Genomic DNA, 14,942 nt, shown 5'->3' with positions numbered 1-14,942 from the left:
TCCACAGAAAAACCAGCATGGAGCCAAAAATGTGGGAACTGTGTTTCACAAATTGGAAGTGCAAGTTCAGATCAAAGTTTGCACTACCACCTACCTCATTTAAGGATGAGAATGAGGACAGAAGGGAAATATAGAGTGATAAAGACGTTTTTCCATTGTTGGTGAATACCTGGTAAAGTGTCAGACAGCTGCTGGGTGATGTCTGAGGTGCTGCTGCTCCGCTGCAGAGGACTCTCCCTGCCACCCACCTCCTCTTCTCCGCCGCATTCTGAGAGCTGACACTCCTCCACATCTGGAGGAAAACAAAGACACGCTTAGTTTCTGCTTCGAGATCAACGACCAAAACAAATAAGAAACACTTAATCTGGGACACGACTTCATGTTTAAGATAATTAATGATGAAAAACTGACGTTCATGAAGACATGGAGAGAAACATGACATGCAGACATGCATTAGTAGGAGACTGTACTGACATGCGATTGTTACAGACCTTATTTCTTTATAAAGAAGTTCTTCAGTCCATAAACAGTTTTTAAAGGCCAAAACAAGTTTTAAACCTAAAGCCGGGTTCCAACAGATATTTCAATGTTGGATACATGTAGAAGGATGAGTGGTTGACGGATGGATAGATGGATGAGAAGTAAAGTCAGGGAATAATGCTCCATATCCCATCCCCCCTGACAGGATAATGAAATTAAATGCCATACTTTCCCAGGCCTTTAGCTGTATAGGAACCCAGCAATATGGTCATAAACACTGAAAACTCTGCCAGAGACTGTTAGAGGTGGATGAGATGCAGGGCGGGGGTCACAAACACACAAATGCATGCGGCTCTCCCAATGCACTTTACCTGAGAGTCTATGAGAGCAAGCAGAATTACCGGAAGAGATACCAGGCAAGAAAGAGCTCACAGTGTGGAGCAGCATAGGAACACTTTTAGTAGTGGGCAAAGCCTCGTAAAGATGGACACAGTTGCTGATGGACTGGCTTCGCTTAGCTTCCATCAGGCAAAGGTAAAGAGGGAAGAAAAGAGAAAGTGGAAACAGTAGAAAAGCAAAGGGAAGAAGACAGAATTCAATGCATTTGGAATAACAATAGCTTCTAATGATAAGAGCATCTTTAATTCAAAATATAATTTCAGCTAAGCAGAGCTACTGAGTTTACCTATAATACTGTTAAAATAAGTCAGAAAAACAAAGTGTTGTTCTGATTGGATAATGCTATAAGGCTGAGAAAAAAAAGAAAAAATGGGTTGAGACATAAAATTACAACTATAAAAAATCATAATACTGACACAAAAAACGTCTCCCTGTATTTATACCATTTATGATATCGGCACAGGAAAAATGTGTCACAATAAACAGGTAAAATGAAGCAATCTTTTTGAAGGGAAAAATACAACAAAACCATAGCAGAGAATAACAAACTAATATTATTAAAAAGAACAGAGGGAAACTCCAGGATATAAAAATTACCAAATACCAAAAAATAGGAAGATTATATTCTAATGTTTTCAATACAAAACAGTTTGCTTTAAATCATAAAGGTTCTAACATATAAAGCTTAAGATCACAGATCAAAACAAAGACAATTTTCAATAACATGCCCAGAACAAATTCAACTAATAAATTATAAAGATCCATATTTTTGATTTATAAAAATCTACTAAAAGCCTAAAACCTGCAAAAATATTTCATAACTACATAGCAAATTTAATTATCTTGGATAAATGGGATATTAGCTCAGGGAAAAGACAATTGGCTTCCAAGCTCATAAGAACAATACGGTTAGAAGAATAAAAATCAAAGATTTTTGTCTTATTTTAAATTTAATGGTCTAGTTTGTGAGCTTTAAGGGTCACAAATGCAAAAGTGCCATCATGATGCATTTAGCGACCACTCAGAAACTAAATAACTAATAATAAATTGGCTAGAAAAGATTTATCTCTCAAAATCACCTTATTTAATGAAAAACTAAACATTATGGACATCCAGTTGGCGTGAGAAGTCGTTATTCTGTGATAACCTGATAAAACCACTAAAAACTGTTATTGTGGGCAGTCCTCGACTTTCATCCACCCATCCACCACCGCTGTTACTGATAGTGTTGAGCAGCACAACTTCAGAGTTAATAGTGGCAGTTTAAACATCTACACTGTGCAGGACATTATGCTTCTCTCTGCAGACGAGCTTCCCAGAGATGACAATTTCATTTCCCAGCAGAACTTTGGGCCTGTCCTGCTTTAGCAGCAATGGTATAACTGTGCTTGACTGGTCAGCAAGCTGGCCTGACCTAAACACCATAATGAATCTCTGGCGGATTCTGTGGAGGAAGATGACGGACCCCAGACCCAACAATACAGATGCCCTAAATATGGCAATTAATGCAACCACCTCAGAAGAACCACTGGCTTATGGCCTACATCCCACTCCACACTGATGTAATTCCTGCAAAACTGGTTCTCACCACAGACTGTAATTAGTCTTGTGTAATTCTTATTTTCTGGGAAACCAAATTTGGGGATTTCACTGGCTGTAAGACATAATCATCAAACTTAGCAAAATTAAACATTTGAAATATATCACTGTGTGTAATCAGTGTATTTTAGTTAAACTTTAGGAATTGAATTACAGAAAAATATAATTTCAATGATCATTTTATAATTTTATAATATATATATATATATATATATATATATATATATATATATATATATATATATATATATATATATATATATATATATATAAACCTGCTGTTTTTAGAAATGAATCAAATATGCTTCAACAAACCAATTTGGTAAAGTTAATAATGTAATAATAATGTAATAATGTAATAATTACCAAGATTTAAGGATAGTGTGATTCACATATTAGTTGTGAACAAGTTTCTGTTAAACTAATTGAGTGTGTACGTCTAATGATAATGTGCTATTCAAGTTATTGTACCTGTTAGCGACCGTGCTATCAAAGGCAAAGGTAGAGTTTGTTCACCTGAATCCATGTTGTTACAGAAGCCTAATGAGCCCCATAATTAAAATATTGAGTCTTTTTCTTCATTGTAAAGACAAGATCTCACCACAATAACGCTGCGTATTTGCATGTGCAAGAGCAACCAAGTTTTGACAGCTGTCAATGCGGATGCATTGCCATTGTGTCTGGATAGCACTCAAGGGTTGTTCTCATAGAAAGCGCTGAAAAAAGGACGGCTTCTCTCCTCTGCTTTCAGCACACTTTAATTACGCCTCTCAGTTGAGAGAGATACATCGCATCTTCTACCGCCCGCCACTGCTTCCCGTTTGTGCATATTAATGAGCATTAATTACACTCTTAATGAAAACAATCAAAAAGTGCCGAGCAATTGATGTGTGGGGCTTTCTCTTGAGGAGGACGGAGAAGGGCCGAAGCTCCTTTGAAGATCAATGTGAGAGAAATCCAATTAGGCTGAAGAAAGGAGGAGAATCTGAAGCGGCTGTGTTTAATGTCCATCTTAGCTGGCATTGAGATACAAATAAACAGGCTAAAAGAGTAGATGCATAAAAATCTACGTAAGGGACATAATAGATGTTTTAACAAATGCATATAAAAACACTCACACTTTAACCTTGAAGCATAAAAACATTTCCTCCTTACTCAACAGGCTTGTGATTTCAGAGCACTCTTCATTAAGTGGATGAAAGTTCAGTAAATAAAAACATTTTTTTTCCCATTTTATCATCTGGATTTCAAGTTAAATGTGTATCTCCCCTCCTACTCTTTTATCAAATAAATGCCTGCATGCAGCATCCAACCAATGGTTTTGGCATACCGTTAACTGTCTAGGGACTTGTGCTGTGCGCCTGCAGTCAAGCTGACATGGACTATGCTGACACAGGCCAGGAACATGTCAAAGAAACAATGAGGGCCATCTGCTGGCCTCTGTGTCTATAGAATTAGGCATCTCAGTGGCACCTGGCCCCTTTCAAAGATGTCCACATACAACACTTATGTCCGATCAACCCTGTGTATAGTTTTAGGTGCACAGTTTGACCTGAAGGAAAACACAACACATATATACACTACTGGTCAGAAGTTTACATACACCCTTCTTCGGTATGGATGTCATTAAATTTGGTGTTTTCTCCATGCATTTAAACTGTTCTTTTTCCAGGCTGCACTGAAGACGAAACGTGTAAGATCAACTCATTTTAAAAACAGGAACCCAGTGCTCAAGTTTTAATTTGTTGTTTGTTAGTTTTTTCTAATCCAAACAGAGTCAAAGATACAAATACAGGCTCAAATATATACATACACCACCGTCAATATTTGGATGAATATCTCCAAGCGAGTTGCAGAGAAACTCTTTTTGTAACCATTAACAGGCTTCTGATGTAGGCTGGATTTTTGAGCACTCGTATCAGAAAGAGTTCATACAAATTATGTAAATTCATGCCAAAGACATTGCTCTTAAAACAATACCTACATTTTTAATACGCTTGAAATTGGGTTATTCCTGAACTTTGTTGTTAACCTACTTTATCCATATGGGTTTGTTGCAGCGTTGGAACGCTTAACTTTGTCCAAGTTTCAACTCTTGGACTTTTCTAGCTGTTGATTTGTGATGACAGTGAGGAATTTGGAGGTAGTACACCATCTTCAGGATGATGCTACCATCACTGTGGTACAGGTTGTACAGTATTCTTACCTTTGAAAACCTCATGTCGACTCCATCAAAGACTCATCTTTGTCGCTCTAACTAAATAGCTCAATCCCCCAAAGGCTTGTCTACAAGGTTTGTTCAGTCAAGCCATTTATTTTGGAGGGAGTGATTCTTTCTTCGTTTGCAGTCGATGTTAAACTAAGGTCATGTTGAATGATGTCATTGGTTTTCCAGTATATTCCAGTTTTTTATGGGCTCTAACCTGGCTGGTTTCTGGGTTATAGAACATCCTTAACAATTGTTTTCAACACTTGTTGAACAGATGGTTGAAACTTGGACATAACTGGGTGTTTTAACTAGATGTTGATCATAAACAGACATCAAAACTGATTTTGGAATGAATAAACCAGACTAATGTTAAGCTTCTGGACTGACTCTGAACTCAGTCCTATTGAAAATAAATTAACGCTGCTCAATCTATTTTGGCCGCTCAAGGTACATGGTTATAGACAATTATATTGTATTTAAGTTGTACCATGAAAGAACAGTTTAAAAATGAAAAACCAAACTGACATCAATGCTGATGATGAGTACATTTCTGACCAGCTTACATGTGGGAGGAGTTTTATAAAAGCCAAAGTGATATTAGGCTGCTACTGGACCTAGGATGCTACTAACCAGAGGCCTTCTGGCGGACATTGTTGCGGGCTTTCTCCACACCGGGTGCTCCTGAGGTAGTGGCAGAGCGAATCCTCATCGGTTCCTGGGCTCCGGGCCCAACCTGCTCTCCATGGTTTCTCCAGCTCAGTGAGAACGAGCGTGCAACTGCAGCTGCCTTCTGGGAGTCCTGGATCACTCCTGGCATGCAAAGAGAGAGGTTTAAAGGCCTAAAATGCCACTGGGCATTTTTTTCCCCATGTGTTGCTGGTACACATTTAGTTTGAGAACAAAAGCTTATCCTGACAAGAAAAAGAGTTATCTGCAGGGTGAAATTAAATCTCCACATATGAGGCTTTACAAATGCTATTTTGATTCCCTAACAGCCTTAGATTGAGTCAAAGTACAGAGTACCAACAACATCAGTAAAAGCCTTTTCACATTTTAGAATCAGAAAACATTTATTAATAAAACTGAATCACGATATTGAAATCAAATAACCAGAATAACCTTGACAGTGGGATAAAGTCACAAGCTCTGTCTTTCAAATGTATTCAAACCGTTGTCACATTACTGTTGCAAAATTCTGTGAGTTTTACTGAGATTTTATGTGACAAACCAATACAAATAACTTCATAACAGTGAAATGGAAGGAAGATTATGTGATAACATCAATCCTTTGTGACAACTGGTGCTCTTTAAGGTATATTTCTACCAGCTCTACCTGGTTAATGGTCTCCAGTTACTTTCAATAGTCTAAAGGATAGAGATCAGTGGCTTGTTTTTAAATATAAATGTATTTTCTTTAAACGCTGGAGATAGGCACCAGCAACCCCCGCGACCCCATGAGGGATTAAACGGGTCAGAAAATGGATGGATGTATTTTCTTTAAAGGGACGTTTTTCTGTGTTTTCGGGCATATAAGTTGTTCACAGAAGGAAACTAGCAGTATAAGTAATTTTTTCCATTTTTATTACAACTGTTTCCACTCATTTTTCTATAAATATTGAACTTTTTTAAAATTTTCTTTAAATAAAAGTTACATATTTCTCTTGTTTCTACCCTGAAAATAGTGAAAATGTACATCTTAAACCACAAAACAGCTACACTTACATGGCAATTATATTTAGTAAACTGACATCTTGTTCTGACAAGTTGATTTTATCTGCACTGTAAAGGTTTCTGATGACTGCTTTAGGTGAAAAGCCAGGTCTTGGCAGGTTTCCCATACCCTTTACATTTCCGGATGATGGGTGAGAAGTTCAAAGCTTGGGATATTACTTTCTAACTTAAAACCTTTGTGATAACATAACATCTCAGAATTTATTTTTGGAAATTTGTGGTTGTAATCTGACAAAATTGGGACAATTTAAAGTGGTATTAAAACTTTTGCAAGGCTCTGCCATCTTTCACAACTTTTCAAAATTGTAACCGTCCCAATCTCCTTACCACGTCCTCGCTGCTTTTTCTCCTTCTGTTCACTGAGTTTGTCTAAAGGCAAGTTGGCCATGTCCAGGCCATAAACGGAGCGCGCCAGCACCGCCGTCAGCGAGTCCATGATGCTGGCCCACTCCGTCACCAGCTCCTCCCAGCAGGTAAGAGAGGACAGCACTGCCAGCAGCTCGTCCCACAGCTCCCGAGAGATAAATACGCTGAGGTTTGCTCGAACCCAAGCCACAATAATAGTCTGAATTCATTAAGAGAGAAGAACCAATCTTAGATGCAGCGATCTCATTTGGTCAACACTTATACAGCAGTAACTTACTCTTGGGAGGAAAAATGTCAAATAAGCATAGAAAATGTACAAAATGCAGATATGTTTGAGTAAAATGGTAAATATTGGTCTTTACCCTAAAAAGTAAGGATGCTAAACTTTCAGCAAAGCTGTCTTTTCTTTGGTTATCTTGTGGCCTTTTCATGACTGCCTCTGTGATCTTCAGTAGCACCTGCAACATCTGCTCCCTGAGGAACAAACAGAAATAAAAAAACACCGTCAACCAAAGAATCCTGGAATAAAAAAATAAATAAAAATCACACAAGTACTTGAACGTTACAGACCATGTCTGCGTAGTCATGCTGTGCTCCATGATCATGTGCCGGTAGATGCTGAGAACATTCTTGCACACCTCAACCTGATTCTCCAGGAGTTTTGGCACATCCTGGCATGGCTCCAACAGGAACACATTGGATGAGTTGGTGAGGAACACCTACACACACGCACAAAGTTATGTGTAAAACGTTCATATGGGGACAAATTTGTTGGTACCCCAGGTAGAGATGTTGGAAAAAAAAAAAAAAAAAACTCACTCTTTTCTATTATAGTAGCAATAAAAAAAACAGTGTAACATAGAAAAAGCCAGCGTTTCATTTAAACTCAATTAATTAGACCGGGAAAAAAATCTACATTAGAAAAAGGTTTAACAACATAACTGGTATCCCTTAAAATCAGTTTAATATAAATTCAACAGATGCCTTTTGTGTTATTTATATGTTACTTTTTAAGGTTGACCAGCTCTTGGATGTTTTGTTTGTCTGGAGTAGAAATATCATATGACAAAGCATTTTTTGTTCCATCAACAGGCTACATGGCAGGAACCAGATATACGTTTACCACATACACTGTCAACAGGACTGTGAGAAAGGAAAGAAAAAATATTCTACAAAGCTCACTGCAAGAAAACAGCAAATGGTAGCTTCTCTGGATTGCTCAATCTACATAACCTCCATTACAGACCATCTATATATACTGAATAGTTGCTTTTTTTATGTAGAATAAAACATATAATGTAAATTAATTTAACATGGTCACTTCAGTCTAAGATTTAAATGTGAGATTTAGCCATAAAGACTAATTTCCAATCATACTCCTTGGCAGGTTGAAGGTATAAAATAACATCAAAAAATTAAATCAAAAGAATTGCTAAATTAAAATGAATGAATATAGAAGTTAAACAAGAGAAAATTTAACACACATGGTTCATATGCAACAGTCAATAATCTACACAGGACTACTGCAGCATGGGAGGGAAAACCATGATCTCTGTTAAGTATGGTAAAGGATCAGTTATGCTGTGGGCCTGTCTGTCTACCAAAAGCCCCTGGAAACCTAAATCCTTTTAAATGCCAGGACTTTTAAATTAAAAATGATCTCTACCTGTAAAAAAGGTAATAGAGCACAGGAGCTAACCCAACTTTAATTTATAAAGGGTTCTAAACATATTAACAATAGGGTGCCAATAAGGGTGGTCATCTTAAGAAAAAAAAAAAAAAAAAAAAACGAACAACATTTTTTGAGTTTAAATCCTTAATCTGAACACAGACACTGACCTGTAGTGTGGGCTGCATGCCGACTTTGACGTCTCTGTTCTCCTCCTCGGTAAGAAAGCCCCGATTGATGGCACTGCTGAACGAGTATGTCCTTCCCCAGCTAGACGACCGTTTGTGGCCTTGACTCTCAAGCGTCTTGCAGGGGACCAAAAAAAAAAAAAAAAAAAAAAACGAGGCTTAGATACCAACAACAAAGAGGTTTTATATACTAGCATTGTATGGAGAAAGAATCTAAGATAACCCTGTCTATTTTACTGTCCTTTACACAATGCTATCTTTTTTTTATTTTTTTATTGAACTTTATTGATCTCACAATGGAGAAATTCACTTCTGCATCTTAACCCATCCCTTTGGGGAGCAGTGGGCTGCCACTGTGCGGTGCCTGGGGAGCAATTGAGGGTTAAGGGTCTTGCTCAGGGACCCGGGGTGGCAGTGTGTGGGAGTTGAACTCAGAACCTCTGGAACCCAAGCTCAATGCTCTAACCACTAGGCCACCACTCCCCTCGTGTGGTTACACTGCAAAAACAGAACTAAAAATAAGTAACATTTTCTTTAAATGAGTATATTTGTCCTTGATTTGAGCAGGTAAATAAGATGATTTGCCAATCGAATAAGATTTTCCCACTGAAAATAGGAACAATTCATCTCCATCATCTTATTTCAAGTGCAGGATGTCTAATTATCTTATTTTAGGGGCAAAAATACTCATTCCATTGGCAGATAATCTTATTTACTGGCCCAAATCAGGAACGAATAGACTAACTTTAAGAACATTTTACTTGCTTTTAGATCCGTTTTTGCAGTGTATCCAGTGTTTTTCCTACCGTTCAACAAGGGGGGCGCCCCGCCCCACCAAGAAAATTCCCCCTCCACAAGAAGTTAATTTTATTAAAACTATTAGCCTTTCTAAATAGCGGCAGATTCCATCCTGAGCTATTTTTGTCTCTAGGCTCCCACATAATAAGGCTGATATGAGTCCACGAACAGGTACGTCCAGAGCTCAATTTTACGAGCGCATTCGCGACGTCACACTATAAACTGCTCGGCGGGAAGAAGTCTTCACATGGCGCTGCTCCAAGGCAGTCATGATTCCCAAGCACGGACTGACAGATGTGCAGTGGGTGCCTGCTGTGGGAAATGTAGGAATTTGGCACAAGATATAGCCTATGAGTGTGCTCAAATATGAAGTTTAAAATGTCCAAGGAGAGTCTGCACCGTGCCCAGTACAACCAAGTGTGCAGCTGCCTTTAATGTTTCTCCTAAGCCAAGTCGTCACGTCTTTACTTTCAGCTCAGGGTCACCTTGCATTCGCACGCAGGTAAACTTACACTGCTGCCAGGTGAGAGAGCGCTGAGAGACGCGACATATTTTTACCTGCCTTGGTAAACATATCTGTGTTTTGTAAACGGGCCCAATTTCTGGGGATAGCAGCACTAAAAACTCCCACGAAGTCGGGAGCGCTGATCCGTGAACATGTCGGTGGAGTCTGTTCTGACGGGGGAACATGGGGGTGAATTGAAGAGAAACGCTTAAAAATTACTGAGTGTTTTTTTCCCCACAGAATTAGTATCACTGAAAACAAATGGCTGCTTTATACTTGGAAAACACATTTTGTGTAGACTCCAGGCATTTATCAGTAACACGTTGCAAATGTAATAAAATAAAGACTGAATTAAGTCACGCTCAAAAATATTCTAAACTCTGGCAGACCTAGATTTAAAAAAAGATTTTCAATCAATCAAGAAGTAGGGAGAAAAGCAGGTAGCCTTCAAAATATAACCATGCATAAAGATACATGATAGAGACAGAAACATAAAAAGAGAGGTTAAGAGAAACAGAAGTTGGCTGCTTGTATAAAGCTGTATTCTTTGACATAAATGGTAGAAGAAAATATTTGTAACCACTCAAAAAAGAAAAAAAAAAGTAAATTCACTGACGTCAACACAACTTTATGTGAATATTACTTTTACGTGAATGATGTGTGCGTCCGTGCTTAGAATGCTCTCAGAGTGGTCATCTTCCTGTGTTGCTGGGTCAGGCTCGGTCATGAAGACGGGCTTCTCCTGCAGGATCCACTTTCTGTACACTTTGATCACCTTCCTGGTTGCTGAGGCTTCACAGGAGGGCAACAAGAAAGCCTGTGGGACCGTTTAAAGGCTGTTAGTAGAATGGCAGTAATTGTGGCAGGATAAACATGTCACCAGCAGGGGGAGACATAGTACACGATATTACAGTAGGCCGTATTTTTGTAGATATTTGTTAGGTTTACCTGGTGGAAGACTTCATTGACAAAGTTAACATTGTCCCTCGTGGACAGCAGAATGGAATGCACCATGTCATAGACATGCTTGTGCTCCTCCTCAATGCTACACAAACTGGAATCACTGGGCCGTCGATCGGACAGCGTGCTGCTGTTGGAGTGGCTCTTTTCCGTATCCCCTGGAGGCCCGTTAGTATCCCCATCAGAGCTCTTATCTTTCTCCTTCTCCTGGCTGCTACTGCCTGCAGTGACAGTCTGGCAGAGAGAAACATGAGGAGATAAGGAGGCTCTTTATAGGTAAATAAATTGACTTCTCCATCACACTTGGCCATTTTTTTAAATCCGGCATCAGTTCCAATTAAATCATACTGATTGTATATACATTTATCTTCTTTTATTAAATGTGCGGCACATAAAAAAGAGAAAACTATACTCTTATACCCTAAGCTACCTTTTAATTTGACGTGTCAAACAAAATTAAATACTATCAAACATAGAAGATTGTTGATTATGGAGGTGTTACAGTACTCTTCAGAAGGCTTTATAATGAGTAGTCCCTTTCTATTTTCCCTACTGAGCGAAATGCGAATATGGAGTACATGTGCACTATTTTCCGTGCTCTATTCACTTGTATATGGTTAGATTTTGCTACAGCATTCTTCCATTCTGAAAGACAGAAAGAGAAATGAACACATGGCGTCATGCTCACCTGGATGAGTTTGGGGATGACCTCAGTGCCGTTCTTGGCGCTCTGCGCTGCAGCAGCACTGTTGACGTACTTCTTCTCCAGGAAGAAAGTGACCAGCCAGTTGATGAAGGCCACTCTGGGTGCCAAGTACTGATCCCTTGTGCAGAAGATGCTCTCGTTGTTCCGCGTCACCGGCACATACAAGGGCTTCGCTCTGAGCGGCGGGAGTTCTGAGCGCATAAGACAAATCAAGGTGGTTAATGTTGGGAAGCCACGAAAGAATACAAACTGGGATGCAGATTTGTACCAACTACAAACATTGGAACTGAAAAACTTACTAAGGGATTTTTTTTTTTCCAGTTACGTCTGCAAGAAAGTTTCCAGTTATTGCAGAGCAGGTTTTGGCCTTACATCTTTTACCACGAAAGAATCCTAGAAAATAATCTGTTCTCATTTACTTAAACCAGGAGTCTGCGCTCATTCACTGCCACACTTTCACAAACTGCTGTAGATATTTTAAGAGAAATCCTGCAGTTTGATCGTTTTCAGAGTCTGATTCTATTAAGGGTGTTAATACTCGAAACCCCACGTCCATTTATTCATGTACTGATATATTAATGTCTATGCGTCGGCTATTTTCAGTCGTACACAAACGTTACTATATAGGTTTTATCACACTGAGCTCGTAGAGTCTGACATGTTCAAGTCCTGCACGATTGGCACAAACACACTGAGCATGCTGGGCTTTGTGTCAAAATCGAATAAAATGCTGTATTCAATTTGAATCATTTTACTTTTTTTGTAGCATGATATTGTAAAACTAATATTTTCATTCAAGGTTATCACACCATGATAATCTCATACTGGCCCATGCCTCGTGTATAATGTGAGAACAGTTGATTTACAAGGCTTCGACAACAAAGAGACGTCTATATTGAAGGCATAAACTTACCTAACAAAGGCTTATAAAGATTTGTGAGTTTGGTGAAGGAGGGGAAAAGATGTGGAAGGTAGTACTTCTTGAAAAGACTGAAGAGAAACCTGAAGCCCGTGTCTTCAGTCTCTTTGTTCTTCCATTCTAAGCTGGATGCCTGGAACAGACGAAACGCACAAAAGCAGACGAGGTCAGGACGTCGTTCACACAGTCAGTGTTTATCGGCGTGACAAGGCTCCTTTATAATAAGACACAAAGCACTGAGGGTTTACTTGGGCTGAAATCAACAACATTCTGAGCTGCAGCTTTGTACATCAATATGATGGAAAGAAATGCTGTTTAAGAATGTTTTAATATCACTCAAAGAGAAGCACATCATGCAAATCAAAGCAGCTTTTCTGTTAAAGACGAATATTGTTTAGCAGGAATTATCGTAGCGATAAGATTTGTGATGATCAACAATTAAACCTCAGGGTTAACCTGTTAATGGTAAAATGTCTGCTTTTACATCACAGATTTCTAGTCCTCAAGTTTTACAACAAATTCAATCATACAGCGGTATTACCTTATCAGACTGCCATTCTTGTCTGTGTTTCAAATAAATACACTTCCCTGCATTATTAACAGAGCATTATTTCACAATTTGAGGTTTTCTGTAGTGGTTGCAGCAGAAACGCTAGACATCACAGTTGCGTAATAACTGTGGCTCACTCTGTTTCTGTAATATTACACATTTCCATTTCTGCTAATATATATATAATATATCAAAATACTCTAAAGAGAAAACAGTTTTACACTAAGACACTTTAATTTATTCATTTAATTATTATTTTAAGTGAATTTGTAGTTATAGAAGTAAAGTGAGGCATATTTTTTTTAGATTTGCTAAACCACTAGCAGCAAACATTTTGTGTTATATTCTCATTGTCTACTATGTGGAGCCTACCACTTGGTTTTATGAGCACACTTCACACTAGTTGCATTTTGGATTCAATTCATCTTCCAGATGAGATGAGATGATTAAATTATTAAAATTTCAATTATTTTTAATTAAATAAATGGGGAAAAGTAAAAACTGATTAATCTGATTTGGTAAAATTCAAATCTGAGATTTTTTTTTTATCCGTATTGCCCAGCCCTATCAGGACATATCGCTGATCTGATCTTATTAGGGACTAAAATGGTTTAAATCTTACATCAAAAGTAAAAAAAATACAACCAGTTCCATGTTGTCATTTTTTTAAATAAAAAAACAACAAACAAAGTCAAAATAGAAAATCTTTGCAAAAAAAAAAAAAAAAACTAACACTATTGTTGCTTTGATTGTATTTATGAGGGGAAGTGAAAGGTAGGTGCTCCTAATTAAAGTAGGTGAGTAAGCAATAATCACCAAATATAATCATATCTAAAAAAAGGACTTAGGAGGTTTCCTGGTCTGAAGATCAGAGGTGTCTGGTCGTAATGACACCGTAGAATGTGTTTCACGTTTTCCTGCAGTTGAAGTTCAGATTTAAATAATTTTAAAAGCCAAAAAAGACCCAACACCATTTTATGACGTACCGATAACCACAACCACAATATGAGGGATTGCTGCAAAGCCGTTGGCAATGCAGACGTTTGTCGCTGTGGCTCTACGCTCTTTCAGGAGGAGTGAATGCTGCTTGTCAAGACTTGATGCAATCTACTGGCTTTCCTTAGATAGGAAACTTTTTGACCAATCTATATAATCTGATCCAATCTGTATAATCTGATCCAATCTGTATAATCCGATCCAATCTGTATAATCTGATTGAATTTGACTTTGGAAAGTGCCTTGAGATGACATGTATCATGGTCTGGCGTTATATAAATAAACTGAAATGAACCCCAGATTTTAATAAAGGTGTACTTAGTATTTGAATGTGACAAATATTTGAGTTGTTTCACATCTGAAGTTTAATAGTACCTGGATGACCATGTACTTGAGCAGTGTTTCAAGAAAGTAACAGGTCAGGTCCTCTGCAACTTTCTCTCCAGACACAGCCGGTACCAATGGGGTGATCTCCTCAGGCACTACCTTAGCTGTACAGATTAAAAAGATACAGTAAATGCAAAATATATATATACATATATATATATATTTGAAAAGTTATTACGACCAAGCAAACAGATGGCATTTAGCTCACCTTCTAGGGGGTTAGAAGATGGGTTGTTGATGATGGTGTCAAGTGTACATGGTCCTCTGGAGGAGGGAACAGCAGGGAATCCTGGTACCAGACAGGCGAAGATAAGGAACTGCTCCTCGGCACAGTTGTCCCTTAGAGCCTGGAGCCACAGCAGGAAGAGACGGATTCCCTCACAGCGGATCTAGACAGAAGATATATTATTTTACTTGGTGCACACATAAGACTTTTAATTTCAACAATCCATCTCAGTTTATCTTCAAAACCTCATATCG

General features: G+C 38.3%; 1 protein-coding gene across 1 annotated transcript in view; it reads right to left on the bottom strand.

The window, feature by feature from the left end:
- ralgapa2 (Ral GTPase activating protein catalytic subunit alpha 2) overlaps positions 1 to 14,942 on the bottom strand; it is a 149,048-nt gene that overhangs the window by 96,664 nt on the left and 37,442 nt on the right. The window contains exons 7-18 of the mRNA XM_036150946.1: positions 14,671 to 14,851; positions 14,451 to 14,566; positions 12,524 to 12,662; positions 11,593 to 11,801; positions 10,893 to 11,138; positions 10,588 to 10,761; positions 8,624 to 8,770; positions 7,355 to 7,503; positions 7,147 to 7,258; positions 6,746 to 6,983; positions 5,318 to 5,497; positions 170 to 292 (exon numbers count right to left, since the gene is read on the bottom strand). Of these exons, the coding sequence (XP_036006839.1) occupies positions 170 to 292; positions 5,318 to 5,497; positions 6,746 to 6,983; positions 7,147 to 7,258; positions 7,355 to 7,503; positions 8,624 to 8,770; positions 10,588 to 10,761; positions 10,893 to 11,138; positions 11,593 to 11,801; positions 12,524 to 12,662; positions 14,451 to 14,566; positions 14,671 to 14,851 (2,014 nt within the window). The remainder of the gene's footprint in view (positions 1 to 169; positions 293 to 5,317; positions 5,498 to 6,745; positions 6,984 to 7,146; positions 7,259 to 7,354; positions 7,504 to 8,623; positions 8,771 to 10,587; positions 10,762 to 10,892; positions 11,139 to 11,592; positions 11,802 to 12,523; positions 12,663 to 14,450; positions 14,567 to 14,670; positions 14,852 to 14,942) is intronic.

The sequence above is a fragment of the Fundulus heteroclitus genome, chromosome 19 (assembly GCF_011125445.2).
Source record: "Fundulus heteroclitus isolate FHET01 chromosome 19, MU-UCD_Fhet_4.1, whole genome shotgun sequence".
In the NCBI taxonomy this organism is placed as follows: Eukaryota; Metazoa; Chordata; class Actinopteri; order Cyprinodontiformes; family Fundulidae; genus Fundulus; species Fundulus heteroclitus.
Note: the sequence above shows the minus strand (reverse complement) of the source record. Positions and strands in the feature narration are given on the sequence as shown.